A 14,093-nucleotide genomic window follows, 5' to 3' on the forward strand; every position below is an offset into this window, starting at 1 on the left:
AACAACATTTATTTAGTTACTAATTTCGTCCTAAAGATTTAATCAAGAAATGGAATGACATTTAGATACATTTACATTTTTTTATTTGAATTTAATTCATCATGATCTACCAGTAAGGCCTTGTAATCTTCTGGTCTGACGCGGTGTGGAAACTATATTGACAAAGTACGTTGTTCTAATTTCACCATCAAATAATTCCATAGTTCTTCTTAACTGAGTATTTCTTCAACTTCCCACCAATTGTAAATCCTTTAATGTTTGGGTTACAGATGTGCAAAATATGAAAGGCCTGTAAACATCACTTCACTCATAAAATAAAGTCACCTGTCACAGACACCAAGTTTCTTTGTCACGTGTCAACTAGAAATGGTCCAGCCTCATGTTCTCTGATGATGTATCACACAGTAATATATGTTATTGGTATCAGTCATAATGTATGAATGAATTATCTGAATGTGATCAGTGGAACAGAAGTTTTTTCCTCAGAGAAAGAATTCCTGGTTCTCTCTCTCTCTTTCTCTCTCTCGCTCTGTGTTTGTGTTCTTTTTCCAGTTTACGCCCACCATCCAAAATATGCAGACTGGAGATTAGGTCAACATTAACCTAATCTTTAAACCAGTTTGTGAAAAATAGTATACAAATAAGGACTATCTCTTATACAGCAGTTCCAAAACTTTTTTGGCCATGCATATCCCAACCAGGTTGACGCACAAGCAACAAACTTTCTTATAAAGAAGCATCCTGAAATGACCAGAACACACATATACTGTAAGGCACACGCACACACACATATACGACCTGCATTTATGTATTAATTAAAACATCTAATTCTGGTTTAAAATTTAACAAAACAAATATTTATTTACACGTCTTCATTGTGTGGAGAAATCCCACTCAAAACACTATAAACTACCATCACATTATGTATCTCACACACCTCCCAGTGACACCTCCAAGGGGGCACGGACCACACTTTGGGAAGCCTTGTGTTAATATAAGATGTAGATGATGAAGACAAGTCTGACTGACTCAGGTTCCTCTCAAACATCTTTGTTATTAAGTACGCAAGTGTCTAATCACAAACGCTAATTCTTGATAATGGACAAGGAATTAAATCAATGAGGAAACTAATCATTAAGAAACTAGTATCAATAATAGTATCATAATCAGTCAATTCTTATCAATTTCCAACAAGTGAGTAACTACTCAAACAAATCCTTTTATTTACATTTTAGATATTGGATGATGGCTTGATTGATGGACTGTTTTGATTGCTTGCCACATCACTGTATCAGTGAGGTCAGCTGCCTCTGAAGGCGTTTACCACCCAGAAGCATTTATAAGACGCTGTTTGAGATCAAGCAGCATCCACATGAATGTGAAGACTATTTGTGAAAGTGTGTGTGTGCATGTGTGTTCATGACACTCTGACATCAGGAACTGTACAACTCAAATCCATTAAGACAATCCATTAAGACAAATCCATGATGCCGGTGATCAGCAAGAATGACGATGCTGCTGAACTCCACCAATTTCTCTTATTTTATTCTGGCTGCTTATTTTGACACCGGACTCTTCAAACACCTGATCTTCCTGTTGATTCTGTGTCTGTATGTGTTGATCATTGTCTCCAACCTGCTGTTGATTGTTGTCATCTGTATGAACAGGAGTCTACATGAACCTATGTACCTGTTCCTGTGCAGCCTGTTTGTGAATGAACTGTATGGAGCCACAGCTTTGTTTCCATTTCTACTGACTCAGGTTCTCTCTGACATTCACTCAGTTCCTCGTTCTCTCTGTTTCCTGCAGATCTTCTGTCTTTACTCTTATGCCAGCAATGAATTGTTTAACTTAGCTGTCATGTCCTACGACCGTTACCATGCTATATGTTTCCCTCTGCAGTACAACACACACATGACATTTAAGAAAGTGGCTACACTCACTGCTTCTGCCTGGTTCCCTGCTGTCTTTTTACCCTCTGTCACGATCGTCCTGAGTTCATCTCTGCAGCTGTGTGGAAACATCATCAACAAAGTCTACTGTGACAACTACCACATTGTCAGATTGTCCTGTGGAGACATAACGGCAAACAACATCTATGGTCTGTTTGCCACAACCCTAACAATCTTGGTTCCTCTGATCCTGATCCTCTTCACCTATGTGAGGATTTTTAAAGTCTGTTTCTCTGGCAGTAAACAGACCAGACAGAAGGCTCTCAGCACCTGCTCTCCTCACCTGGCCTCACTCATCAACTTCTCCTGTGGGGCTTTCTGTGAAGTTGTCCAGAGCAGGTATGACATGAGCAACATCCCTAATTTTCTGAGAGTTATTTTGTCTTTATATTTTCTGGCCTGTCAGCCACTGTTCAACCCCGTGATGTATGGACTCAACCTGTCCAAAATACGACATTTCTGTAAAAATCTCTTCTTTTCTAGAGACTAGATGATTGGATTTGTTCTGTCTGAATGTAAAAAAAAATGACATACCTTTAACGCCTGTTCCCAAAATAAATAAAACAGATGTCATGTGATACATTCACAATGCTGCACAAAAGGGATGGTTAAAGTTTTCACTGAAAAAAATGTCTAAACACAAAAGATAAGGCCGAACCAGAAACACAGAGGAAAACCTGTGTTTTCTCCTACTTTTACCTTAATATTCATCCAACCACTTATTGAATGACATTGTGTGACATCAAATTCTTATAATAATATATGACAAAAAATGTATGTGTTCCACAAAACTATAACTCAAAATGTATCTTCACAGGTTGATTCTAGTTACTGTGCATCAACAACTATTGATCAGGAGGACGTGTTACTGTGGTTCGTCACTGTCCAGTAGTGTACATACATAATAACTGTTAATATGAAGCTATAAAAAGTCGAGTTCAGAGCAGATGAACAAAACACATGTAATAACTTTGTGGAATGCCATCCATCCATCCCTCTTCGTCCACTTATCCGTTACCGGGTCGCGGGGGTAGCATCCACTCCAATCACACTGCACAGTAGCAGCCCCTGGTGAACCTTCCTGCAGGTGGTGAGTCCACTGGAAGGCGCCAATCGCCCTAACTGGGATTCGATCTTATCAGGGGGTGAACCCTGGGGTTCTACACCAAGGATAGAGACATTGTGTCTGGGCCAAAGCGCCACAACTTTGTGGAATTTTTTTTTAAACTAATATTAGTACTAGTACTAGTACTGGGCCGCAGTAGGACACAGTGTAATAATGTACTTAATTTTTACTAATTTACTTCATTCAAAGAAAATCCAGAAAATCCACCATATCCATTTACTTTCTTTATTTAAAGGTAATCTGGTAATATTTTAAATAAAAGTCATTCAGACTCTGATATAAACAGAATAGAGTCTGGAAGATGTTTTATTTTGAAAATGTAATGATCCTTCAATGCTCAGCACCTTGGTACTGCTTGGTTGGTACCATCGATACTAGCTGACCAGTCCTTGGAACCAAAAAGGCCAGGGACCACTGGTATGGATGTAACTACTCCATAACAGACTAATACGTCTTTCTGCAATTGATTATTATTTATTTAAGCTATAAATATTGTTCATTGCTGTGTAAAAAAAAACAAAAAAACGTTTAATTTCATAGGTGAAGAAATGCTGCTGCATGGACTTTACTAAATGCTTTTTAAGGTCCCGTGGGCGACACAAAACAGCTTGGCGGGCCACATTTGGCCCCCAGGCCTTGAGTTTGACACATATGGACTAGAGCATCGGTCAACATCACTGTATTTAACATCTGTGCCAACAGTTGCGCCCCACTCAACATTTATATGTATACATGCCAATTAAAAGCACCACCAATTGGCAAAAAGTAAGTAACCCTGCCTAACAAAACGCCCCTCCTTTTCTGTAAAATGTCAGCTGTTGATCTTGAAAAAAAACTCAGGACTATCTACCACCCCCAGTGGGCATTAAAAGCAACTGCTACTTCCGTTACACCGAGATACAATGACTAGAACTCTTCAGTCAAAAACACTGTACTTTCATTAGCCATCTCACAATTTGCAGCTGAAAAACACAACGGTCTGCCACTCACCAGCCACATGCTGCTAAACCACTGCCCCTACGGCCATGTCAGATGCATCAGTTGCCAAAGCTATAGAGGTTGTGCACGCAGGATGTGAGAGGAGTGCTGCAATAGCAAGGGCAGACCCAGATCTATCAAAGACCAGAGTCGCCAAATCCATCCAGGACTCGGTCTATGGCCTTAATAGAGACGACACAGGGAATTTCCAGAAAGGTATCAAACTAATTTTAGAGGACTGTTCCCTACGCCAAAATTCAGTGACACAAGGAGCTGATCATCTGCTGTTAAAACTGGTACGCGTTGCCAAGTAGGCCCAGATCGTCACGGTGCCTGAAAACCCGGTCCAGGTATGACAGGTGCTCCTCAGCTGAGGGACTGGCCAGCAAAATGTCATCCAAATTAACAAACAAAAATAAGTAACCCTGCCAGACAAACCTTTCTTTTCTGTAAAATGGTGTCCATTTGGCTCCCTATAGTGGCATACAGGGGAAACTGACTCTCACTTAGTTGTTGAATGCAGCTGTTATGCATTTTTGGCTTGGCGTGTGTGTGTGTGTAACAAATCCAAAAAAGGGTGAAAAGTATGAATGTGTACTACTAACATGAACATAAACTCTGTGTATATTAGAAGAATATATTGTAGTGTGATGCTATAGATTTGAGATATATGTCAGAGGGCACTGCTCAAGTGAAACAAATCAACCCCCACCACCATCATTACATAATCAATGACCTACTAAAAAAACAATGGAACATTAATTTCCTTTCACACTAATAAAAACAAAAACACATCCTTCATCATGTGACTACTGACGAAGTCAGTGGGTGTTCTCCAGTCAACATTTAAAGGGAGAGAATTCAGGTCCAACAGAAAAACTTAAAACAATGTCATCAACACATCATCTTTGGTTGGAGGTAATAGATGTATGTGCTTCATGCGTGTGTCTCATACACACACCAAGTCTCCCTAAGTGAAGTTTGGACCAATGTGACGCTGTGAGGACAATGAAGACAAACTCCACCAATTTCTCTTATTTTATTCTGGCTGCTTATTTTGACACCGGACTCTTCAAACACCTGATCTTCCTGTTGATTCTGTGTCTGTATGTGTTGATCATTGTCTCCAACCTGCTGTTGATTGTTGTCATCTGTATGAACAGGAGTCTACATGAACCTATGTACCTGTTCCTGTGCAGCCTGTTTGTGAATGAACTGTATGGAGCCACAGCTTTGTTTCCACTCTTACTGATCCAGGTTCTCTCTGACATTCACTCTGTTCCTGTCCCTCTGTGCTTGCTGCAGGTTTTTTCCATTTATTCTTACACAGGTGTTGAGTTTTTTAACTTAGCTGCCATGTCTTACGACCGGTACCAGGCCATATGTTACCCTCTGCAGTACAACACACACATGAGCTTGAAAAAAGTGGCTGTGTTCATCACTGTGTCCTGGTTACTGGCCTTTCTGATTGTGTTTGGCACAACGTTCCTGAGCTCTTCACTACAGCTGTGTGGAAACACGATTGATACTGTGTACTGCATTAACTACTCTATAGTGAAACAGTCATGTGGTGACATCAGCGTGAACAACATCTATGGTCTGTTTGTGACTGCCTTTGCTGTTTTTGTTCCATTAACAATGATCCTCTTCACCTATGTGAGGATTTTTAAAGTCTGTTTCTCTGGCAGTAAACAGACCAGACAGAAGGCTCTCAGCACCTGCTCTCCTCACCTGGCCTCACTCATCAACTTCTCCTTTGGAGTTTGTTTTGAAGTGTTACAGAGCAGGTTTGACATGAGCAACGTCCCTAATATTCTGAGAATTGTTTTATCTTTGTACTTCCTCACCTGTCAGCCACTGTTCAACCCTGTGATGTACGGACTCAAACTGTCCAAAATACGATGCTTCTGTAAAAGCCTTTTTTATAATCTTTCTCTTAATTAAAATAGGTTCAGTCTGATATATGTGTTTATGAATATACTGTGTATAAAACAGCATGTTGTGTTTTACAGAAGAAATTGATACGTGGTAGCCCATGAATGAATGAAGAAAAACTTGCTGTAATGCTGTAATGTTTATAAGCTGGACTTTCTAATACAGTTAAAATGATTATGATTTACTACAGTGTTAGAGTAAAATACCACAGTAATATACAAATGGATATATCATGAATGTATGTTTTGCAGTAGTTTAAAGGGATAATGTAGGTTTTATGAAAATGACGTGGAAGCAGTAGAGTACTACAGAGTACTACTGCACCTGAAGACATGGGTGTCAGGGCAGGAATAAGATGTATTTAAACTTTGATACTGGTTTCATATTCCTGCTACACTCTAACAAGGAGGCAAGTGTGTAAGTTAACTTAATTATTCACTGGGGGGAAGTAACATCACACTTATCAGACGGACAAACTACAACAAGTCATTTATGAGACAGATGGTCAGTGGGACAATGAACACTTGTACCTGTTTGTCCCTCCCTTTGGTATACAAAGTCAGTTGGCAGCACATTGTAATCGGGTGTGGAGGCTGTCGAGGGGGCCGTGGCTCTAAAAAAAAGATCCAGTCTCACCTGTGGCGCTGGCTTTACATTGAAGCAGATTCTTTGGTAATATTGACACTCACTTTCAGGAGAACTTCAGAAGCTCTGCTCTCCCTTTTCAACCACAAAACTATTAAAATCACCCCTAACTGACTGGTCCAATATAATATTGATTATATAATTATATCCTTTAATAAATGTGTCTCCACTTGATCAACTAATGGCCTGAAAATATAAAGTAATCAGAATATATTCATATTTTGTTTTTTATTCTATTGTGGTCCATACTTGTTTTGGATAAGGGGTAGGGTTATCAGAGTCAGTTTTAAAGATGGTTTCTTATTGGCAACAACATCAGTGACATCAGTGTGCTGACTGGAGCTAAAGCTGTGGGCGGTCACAGATGAAGACTTTTAAGAAGTTCAACAATTTCACAACAGACATAGATGTTCACACAATGTCCTGAACACATCACTGTGACTGTGACTGTGCGGTAAGAGGTGAGCTTCTGTGTGGTTTTCACACACTCATTACCTGACATACGTGTATATTCTGAGGCAAGTAAAGTATTCAGCAGTGATTATGATGATTTCATTGAACTCCTCCTACTTTTCTCACTTCATTCTTGCTGGGTACCTAGACATCAGATTTAAACACCTGATCTTTTTCATTGTCCTCCTTTATTACGTGTTGATCATTGTCTCCAACCTGCTGTTGATTGTTGTCATCTGTATGAACAGGAGTCTACATGAACCTATGTACCTGTTCCTGTGCAGCCTGTTTGTTAATGAACTGTATGGAGCCACAGCTTTGTTTCCATTTCTACTGACTCAGGTTCTCTCTGACATTCACTCTGTTCCTCGTTCTCTCTGTTTCCTGCAGATCTTCTGTCTTTACTCTTATGCCAGCAATGAATTGTTTAACTTAGCTGTCATATCCTATGACCGTTACCTGGCTATATGTTTCCCTCTGCAGTACAACACACACATGACATTTAAGAAAGTGGCTACACTCACTGCTTCTGCCTGGTTCCCTGCTGTCTTTTTCACCTCTGTCATGATCGTCCTGAGTTCATCTCTGCAGCTGTGTGGAAACATCATCAACAAAGTCTACTGTGACAACTACCACATTGTCAGATTGTCCTGTGGAGACATAACGGCAAACAACATCTATGGTCTGTTTGCCACAACCCTAACAATCTTGGTTCCTCTGATCCTGATCCTCTTCACCTATGTGAGGATTTTTAAAGTCTGTTTCTCTGGCAGTAAACAGACCAGACAGAAGGCTCTCAGCACCTGCTCTCCTCACCTGGCCTCACTCATCAACTTCTCCTTTGGAGTTTGTTTTGAAATAGTTCAGAGCAGGTTTGACATGAGCAACGTCCCTAATATTCTGAGAGTTTTTTTATCTTTATATTTTATGGCCTGTCAGCCACTGTTCAACCCTGTGATATATGGACTCAACCTGTCCAAAATACGACATTTCTGTAAAAATCTCTTCTTTTCTAGAGACTAGATGATTGGATTTGTTCTGTCTGAATGTAAATAAATGGATATACCTTTGATGCCTATTCCCAAAATAAATAAAACAGATGTCATGTGATACATTCACGATGCTGCACTAAAGGGATGGTTAAAAGTTTCACTGAAAAAAATGTCTAAACACAAAAGACAAGGCCGAACCAGAAACAAAACCTGTGTTTTCTCCTACATTTACCTTAATATCCATCCAACCGGACAATCCTCTTATGGAATCTGTGACAACCTTTTTTTTTTTTAAATACTTCAACATTAGATTTTCTTCATTTAACGATTTACGGATGTTCACTCACTTTGTTTGCAGCACAGGGAGGTTGGTGGTGCTAGGCTTTCACGATGACAACTTTAAAAGACAAAAGTGTTTTTTAGAGCTGTCAAATGATGAACATTTATTATTTTATCTTTTATAAAGCGGTTTGTTTCCGTTGAGTCAATAGACACTGTTGTCAGTCGCAGCGCGTGCAAAAACCTGCCGACCACTGGGAGCAGAACGTCCGGCATAATCCCCGCCGGCTCCCCACGACAGAACAGAACAAAATGCACCTGCACATTATACCATGGTGCCTTCAAGGCACCCAGGAAAATGGAGAAACTGTAGAACGCAGAAGAGTCAAAATAATCGTGATTATGATTTTTGCCATAATCGAGTAGCCCTAGGTTCTAGAACAGAGACTACACAGGGAAATTCCACAAATTAATCAGACTAACTTTAGAGGGCCAAAGAACTGTTCCCTACGACAAAATGCAGGGACATAAGAAGTTGATCATCTGCTGTCAAAACTGGTACAGTTTGACAATTAGGCCCAGATTGTCAAGGTGCCTGAAAACCTGGTTTAGGTATGACAGGGGCTCCTCAGCTGACTGAGTTCATTAACATCTAAAAGGTTTGTGCTGTCCCCTTCTAGCGTTACAAAAATAACTATGCTGCCAGTGTTGGGTGACACCTAAGTGGTTGAAGAATATCTATAGATCATAGTATATCTAGTTAACCTTTTAATGCAAAAGAGATTTGGTGGTTAAGGGTTAGATCAACTGTAGTTGTGAGCGTTCACCAACAGGGAATCGTTTAAAAGAAGACGTTTCACTTGAGATGAAGACATTTACATCATGTCATCAACCAATGAGGTAAGACGTGTGTGTGTGTCAGGTGTTGATGTTTTTTGATTCACCACTCAGCACCTGACATTGTATGAGGTCTGGATGAGTTTAACAGAGTCAGTGATGTGATGTCATTGGTCAGTGAAGGTGAGGTGATGCTGCTGAACTCCACCAATTTCTCTTATTTTATTCTGGCTGCTTATTCTGACACCAGACATTTCAAACACCTGATCTTCCTGTTGATTCTGTGTCTGTATGTATTGATCATTGTCTCCAACCTGCTGTTGATTGTTGTCATCTGTATGAACAGGAGTCTACATGAACCTATGTACCTGTTCCTGTGCAGCCTGTTTGTTGGTGAACTATGGGGAAGCACAGGTTTGTTTCCACTCCTTCTGATCCAGGTTCTCTCTGACATTCACTCTGTTCCTGTCCCTCTGTGCTTCCTGCAGGTTTTTTTCATTTATTCTTACGCATGTGTGGAAATTTTTAACTTAGCTGCCATGTCCTATGACCGGTACCAGGCCATATGTTACCCTCTGCAGTACAACACACACATGAGCTTTAAAAAAGTGGCTGTGTTCGTCACTGTGTCCTGGTTACTGGCCTTTCTGATTGTGTTTGGCACAACGTTCCTGAGCTCTTCACTACAGCTGTGTGGAAACATCATCAATAATGTGTTATGTGTCAACTACTACATAGTGAAACAGTCATGTGGTGACATCAGCGTGAACAACATCTATGGTCTGTTTGCCACATTTTTAACGATCTTGGTTCCTCTGTCTCTGATCCTCTTCACCTATGTGAGGATTTTTAAAGTCTGTTTCTCTGGCAGTAAACAGACCAGACAGAAGGCTCTCAGCACCTGCTCTCCTCACCTGGCCTCACTCATCAACTTCTCCTTTGGAGTTTGTTTTGAAATAGTTCAGAGCAGGTTTGACATGAGCAACGTCCCTAAAATTCTGAGAATTTTTTTATCTTTGTACTTCCTAACCTGTCAGCCACTGTTCAACCCTATGATGTACGGACTCAAACTGTCCAAAATACGACAGCTGTGTAAAAATTATTTTCTGACATGTAGGAAGTTCCTGTGTTCAGTTTGAATTAATGATTAAAAATCAAATGTTTATGGCAGGTTTGACACAAACAGCTCCTAAAGTTTCTGAGAATATTGATATCTCTATAGTCTCTCACCTGTCAGCCACTGTTCAACTGTGAAGGTAAATTTAAAATCATTGTTCTTACTAGTTCCTAGGTGTCCTAGGGGCTGTTAATATAAGATGTCCATAAACAGAATTTGAGATTATTGCTCAGATGTCTTATTAAACAAATTCCACTAATGTCTAATATATCTGTAACTGTCTTCAAGACTTCAAGACCACACATGACTGATTTAAGATTGTGTTCCCGCTTGATATCATTATGATTATAATTACTTAATGTTACCACTACTAATAATAATAACATCACTGCTACTAGCACTTCTACGATTGCTACCATTGTTATTATTATTATTAATAATAATAAAAAAATCATCACAATAAGGACTGACTAAAATACACCAGCTCTATGTAGATACGTGTGTGTGTTTGTGTGTGTGTTCTACATCAGAGACGTTTGTTTAAACTTAGTCAATCACCAAAAATAGAAAAGATAATATTGTAGCAGGATCAGGAAAAACACAGGAGTAGGGTTGAATGATATTAACTAAAATTCAAATCATGATTTTATGCTGAATGGCGATACTCGATATTTACTGATATTTCTTCTGTTACATAATCTGGGCGTCCTCTTAAGCATTGTGGCATACTGGATTCATTTTGTCCAGATGCATATCCTTAAAAAGGAAAGAATGTTTAAGCCACATGCCAAACGTCACACAGGTAGCCTTATTACAGAGGTCACCCTGTATAATATCAAAATGAAAAAAATGAATGAATTATAAAAACTGTCTAATGTATGAAATAAAAATGCTCCTTGAATAAAGTAAAACAATTATCTTTCCTGCATGACAAAAATATACAGTAATTGGTCCAAACACTGTTTCAGTGCCTTAAATGTTGAGATCATCATATTTCCGATGGTACCTGAACATCCCTCATTGAGAACACATTTTACAATGTAATAAAATTATTACATAAGTTTTTCCAACACTGTTTCTATTTATTTTATATTTAAAACGACCAAAACATAAAAACACGTTTAACAGGTACAGCCAAGGACTTCGCCAATATAACTAGAGTTATGAAATGAAACAGGGAACCCAGTTGGAGGTGATGCCACGTTGAAACGTGCAACTCACACATAAAGAAAGATGTGTGCCTGTGCCTGTGGTTGTTGTGGAGGTGAGAGGAACCACCTCTGACCCAATGGTGGTCAATCCACCATAGTAAGCAGGAGCATAAAACCCTGCAAAGGAGGTAGGGGGCCTACACGGTCCACATACACAAGGTTGTAGCCAGAATTGGAAATGGAGTGCAACACAGGCAGGCCCACTCCTTTACATCTTTATGCAGGTCATGCCAAACGATCCTGGACCCAACAGCTCCTCTCGTCTAAACTCCGAGGTGAAAGGGAGAGGGAACTGAGTCAAAAACTCGACAATACCCACACACTAGTACAACAGAGCGGGGACGGCCTGTAGTGACATCATAGAGGAGCGAAGGCCATCTTTCTACACCACAGAATCCTCTAGCTCGGGATCCATATTACCAAACCTAAGGGCAAGGATGTCCAGATCACCAAGGTGGTCAGCAGCCATGGCCTGGAAATCCATCACAAGGTACACAGAACACAGAACCACCAGGGACAGCCAATTAGGAACAGGGACTTTCCAGCCACATGCTGAACATCTGTCATAAACTCAAAGATGGCCCCTAGGCGGCACTGTTGGCAACCAGATCATAGTTGTCACTTGGACATGGCAAGAGTCAGCCCTCCAATAGAAAACAGAAAAGGTGAGTAGTGAGACTTCAGGAGGTGCTGCGCAAGGAAGGAAACAATTATAAAAGTTAACCTTTCACAAAATGTTCTGCAATGCCATGACAGAGACTAGACAGAGTCATTCCAAAATATACTGTTGCACTCTAGATGGCAACAGGATCGTGCCAGGCGACAAAATGCAGTGACCCAAGAAGTTGATCACTGGCTGTAAAACTAATACTTCACTTGGTTGACAATCAGGCATCATCGAGATGCCTATGAGGTAACGCAACACAGAGTCCATCAAACGTTTGTGCTGCCCCCTTCAGGCAAAAGGACATGGACAAGGCTCAAACATGTAATTGCCTTAACCCTTCAATTCCAACACATGGTACACTGCCATACACACAGTAGACTGGAAGTGACGCAACAGTATGGCATCCATGCTTGTAAATTGTACTGTAAATTATCCAGTTTCCTTAACTGGAAGTCTGTACATTCCATAAAGTGTGCTTTTCAATTCACAAAGGCAAAGACTGGTCACTGAATGCAAAACAACACAAATGGAACTATATAATAAAAATAATAACAATAATAATGATAACAACAACAATAATAATAATAATAATATGTTTTTTATTTATTTCTGACAAAAGCCAAAAATAACGCAGAGGAGATTTGGTGGTTGAGGGTTAGGTCAACTCTAATTGTGAGCGTTCACCAACAGGGAATCGTTTAAAAGAAGACGTTTCACTTGAGATGAAGACATTTACATCACGTCATCAACCAATGAGGTAAGACATGTGTGTGTGCCAGGTGTTGATGTTCACTACTCGGCACCTGATATATGTATGAGGTCTGGATGAGTTTAACAGAGTCAGTGATGTGATGTCATTGGTCAGTGAAGGTGAGGTGATGCTGCTGAACTCCACCAATTTCTCTTATTTTATTCTGGCTGCTTATTTTGACACCGGACTCTTCAAACACCTGATCTTCCTGTTGATTCTGTGTCTGTATGTGTTGATCATTGTCTCCAACCTGCTGTTGATTGTTGTCATCTGTATGAACAGGAGTCTACATGAACCTATGTACCTGTTCCTGTGCAGCCTGTTTGTGAATGAACTGTATGGAGCCACAGGTTTGTTTCCATTTCTACTGACTCAGGTTCTCTCTGACATTCACTCTGTTCCTCGCACGCTCTGTTTCCTGCAGATCTACTGTGTTTATTTCTATTCTCTGAATGAGCTTTTTAATTTAACTGTCATGTCCTACGACCGTTACCATGCTATATGTTTCCCTCTGCAGTACAACACACACATGAGCTTTAAGAAAGTGGCTACACTCACTGCTTCTGCCTGGTTCCCTGCTGTCTTTTTCACCTCTGTCATGATCGTCCTGAGTTCATCTCTGCAGCTGTGTGGAAACATCATCAACAAAGTCTACTGTGACAACTACCACATTGTCAGATTGTCCTGTGGAGACATAACGGCAAACAACATCTATGGTCTGTTTGCCACAACCCTAACAATCTTGGTTCCTCTGATCCTGATCCTCTTCACCTATGTGAGGATTTTTAAAGTCTGTTTCTCTGGCAGTAAACAGACCAGACAGAAGGCTCTCAGCACCTGCTCTCCTCACCTGGCCTCACTCATCAACTTCTCCTTTGGAGTTTGTTTTGAAGTGTTACAGAGCAGGTTTGACATGAGCAACGTCCCTAATATTCTGAGAATTGTTTTATCTTTGTACTTCCTCACCTGTCAGCCACTGTTCAACCCTGTGATGTACGGACTCAAACTGTCCAAAATACGACAGCTGTGTAAACATCTGTTGTTTCCGAAAATGTAAAATTTCTCTCGCTCGCCCACTCTCTCTCTGATAGACATACATAAACATTTGTGTGTGCATAGATAAATATACTGTATGTAATATACAGTATAT

General features: G+C 40.1%; 6 protein-coding genes across 6 annotated transcripts in view; 5 read left to right on the plus strand and 1 right to left on the minus strand.

Moving 5' to 3' along the window:
• Positions 1-14,093, minus strand: part of LOC103382622 (olfactory receptor 2A12-like) — a 46,239-nt gene that overhangs the window by 17,565 nt on the left and 14,581 nt on the right. The window lies entirely within an intron of this gene.
• Positions 147-3,097, plus strand: LOC112487414 (olfactory receptor 1F12-like). The gene has a single exon (XM_025058125.1). It carries the CDS (start codon positions 1,507-1,509, stop codon positions 2,440-2,442), a length of 936 nt encoding a protein of 311 aa, XP_024913893.1. The 5' UTR covers positions 147-1,506; the 3' UTR covers positions 2,443-3,097.
• On the plus strand, positions 3,676-6,009 carry LOC112487416 (olfactory receptor 1-like). Its single transcript, XM_025058127.1, has one exon. It carries the CDS (start codon positions 5,065-5,067, stop codon positions 5,998-6,000), a length of 936 nt encoding a protein of 311 aa, XP_024913895.1. The 5' UTR covers positions 3,676-5,064; the 3' UTR covers positions 6,001-6,009.
• On the plus strand, positions 6,884-9,035 carry LOC112487417 (olfactory receptor 11A1-like). The gene has a single exon (XM_025058128.1). It carries the CDS (start codon positions 7,180-7,182, stop codon positions 8,110-8,112), a length of 933 nt encoding a protein of 310 aa, XP_024913896.1. The 5' UTR covers positions 6,884-7,179; the 3' UTR covers positions 8,113-9,035.
• Positions 9,163-11,097, plus strand: LOC112487408 (olfactory receptor 10A6-like). The gene has a single exon (XM_025058121.1). The coding sequence runs from the start codon at positions 9,362-9,364 to the stop codon at positions 10,334-10,336; it is 975 nt and encodes a 324-aa protein (XP_024913889.1). The 5' UTR covers positions 9,163-9,361; the 3' UTR covers positions 10,337-11,097.
• LOC112487410 (olfactory receptor 1500-like) lies at positions 12,979-14,082 on the plus strand. Its single transcript, XM_025058123.1, has one exon. The coding sequence runs from the start codon at positions 13,044-13,046 to the stop codon at positions 13,998-14,000; it is 957 nt and encodes a 318-aa protein (XP_024913891.1). The 5' UTR covers positions 12,979-13,043; the 3' UTR covers positions 14,001-14,082.

The sequence above is a fragment of the Cynoglossus semilaevis genome, chromosome 8 (assembly GCF_000523025.1).
Source record: "Cynoglossus semilaevis isolate Cse_v1.0 chromosome 8, Cse_v1.0, whole genome shotgun sequence".
Classification (NCBI taxonomy): Eukaryota; Metazoa; Chordata; class Actinopteri; order Pleuronectiformes; family Cynoglossidae; genus Cynoglossus; species Cynoglossus semilaevis.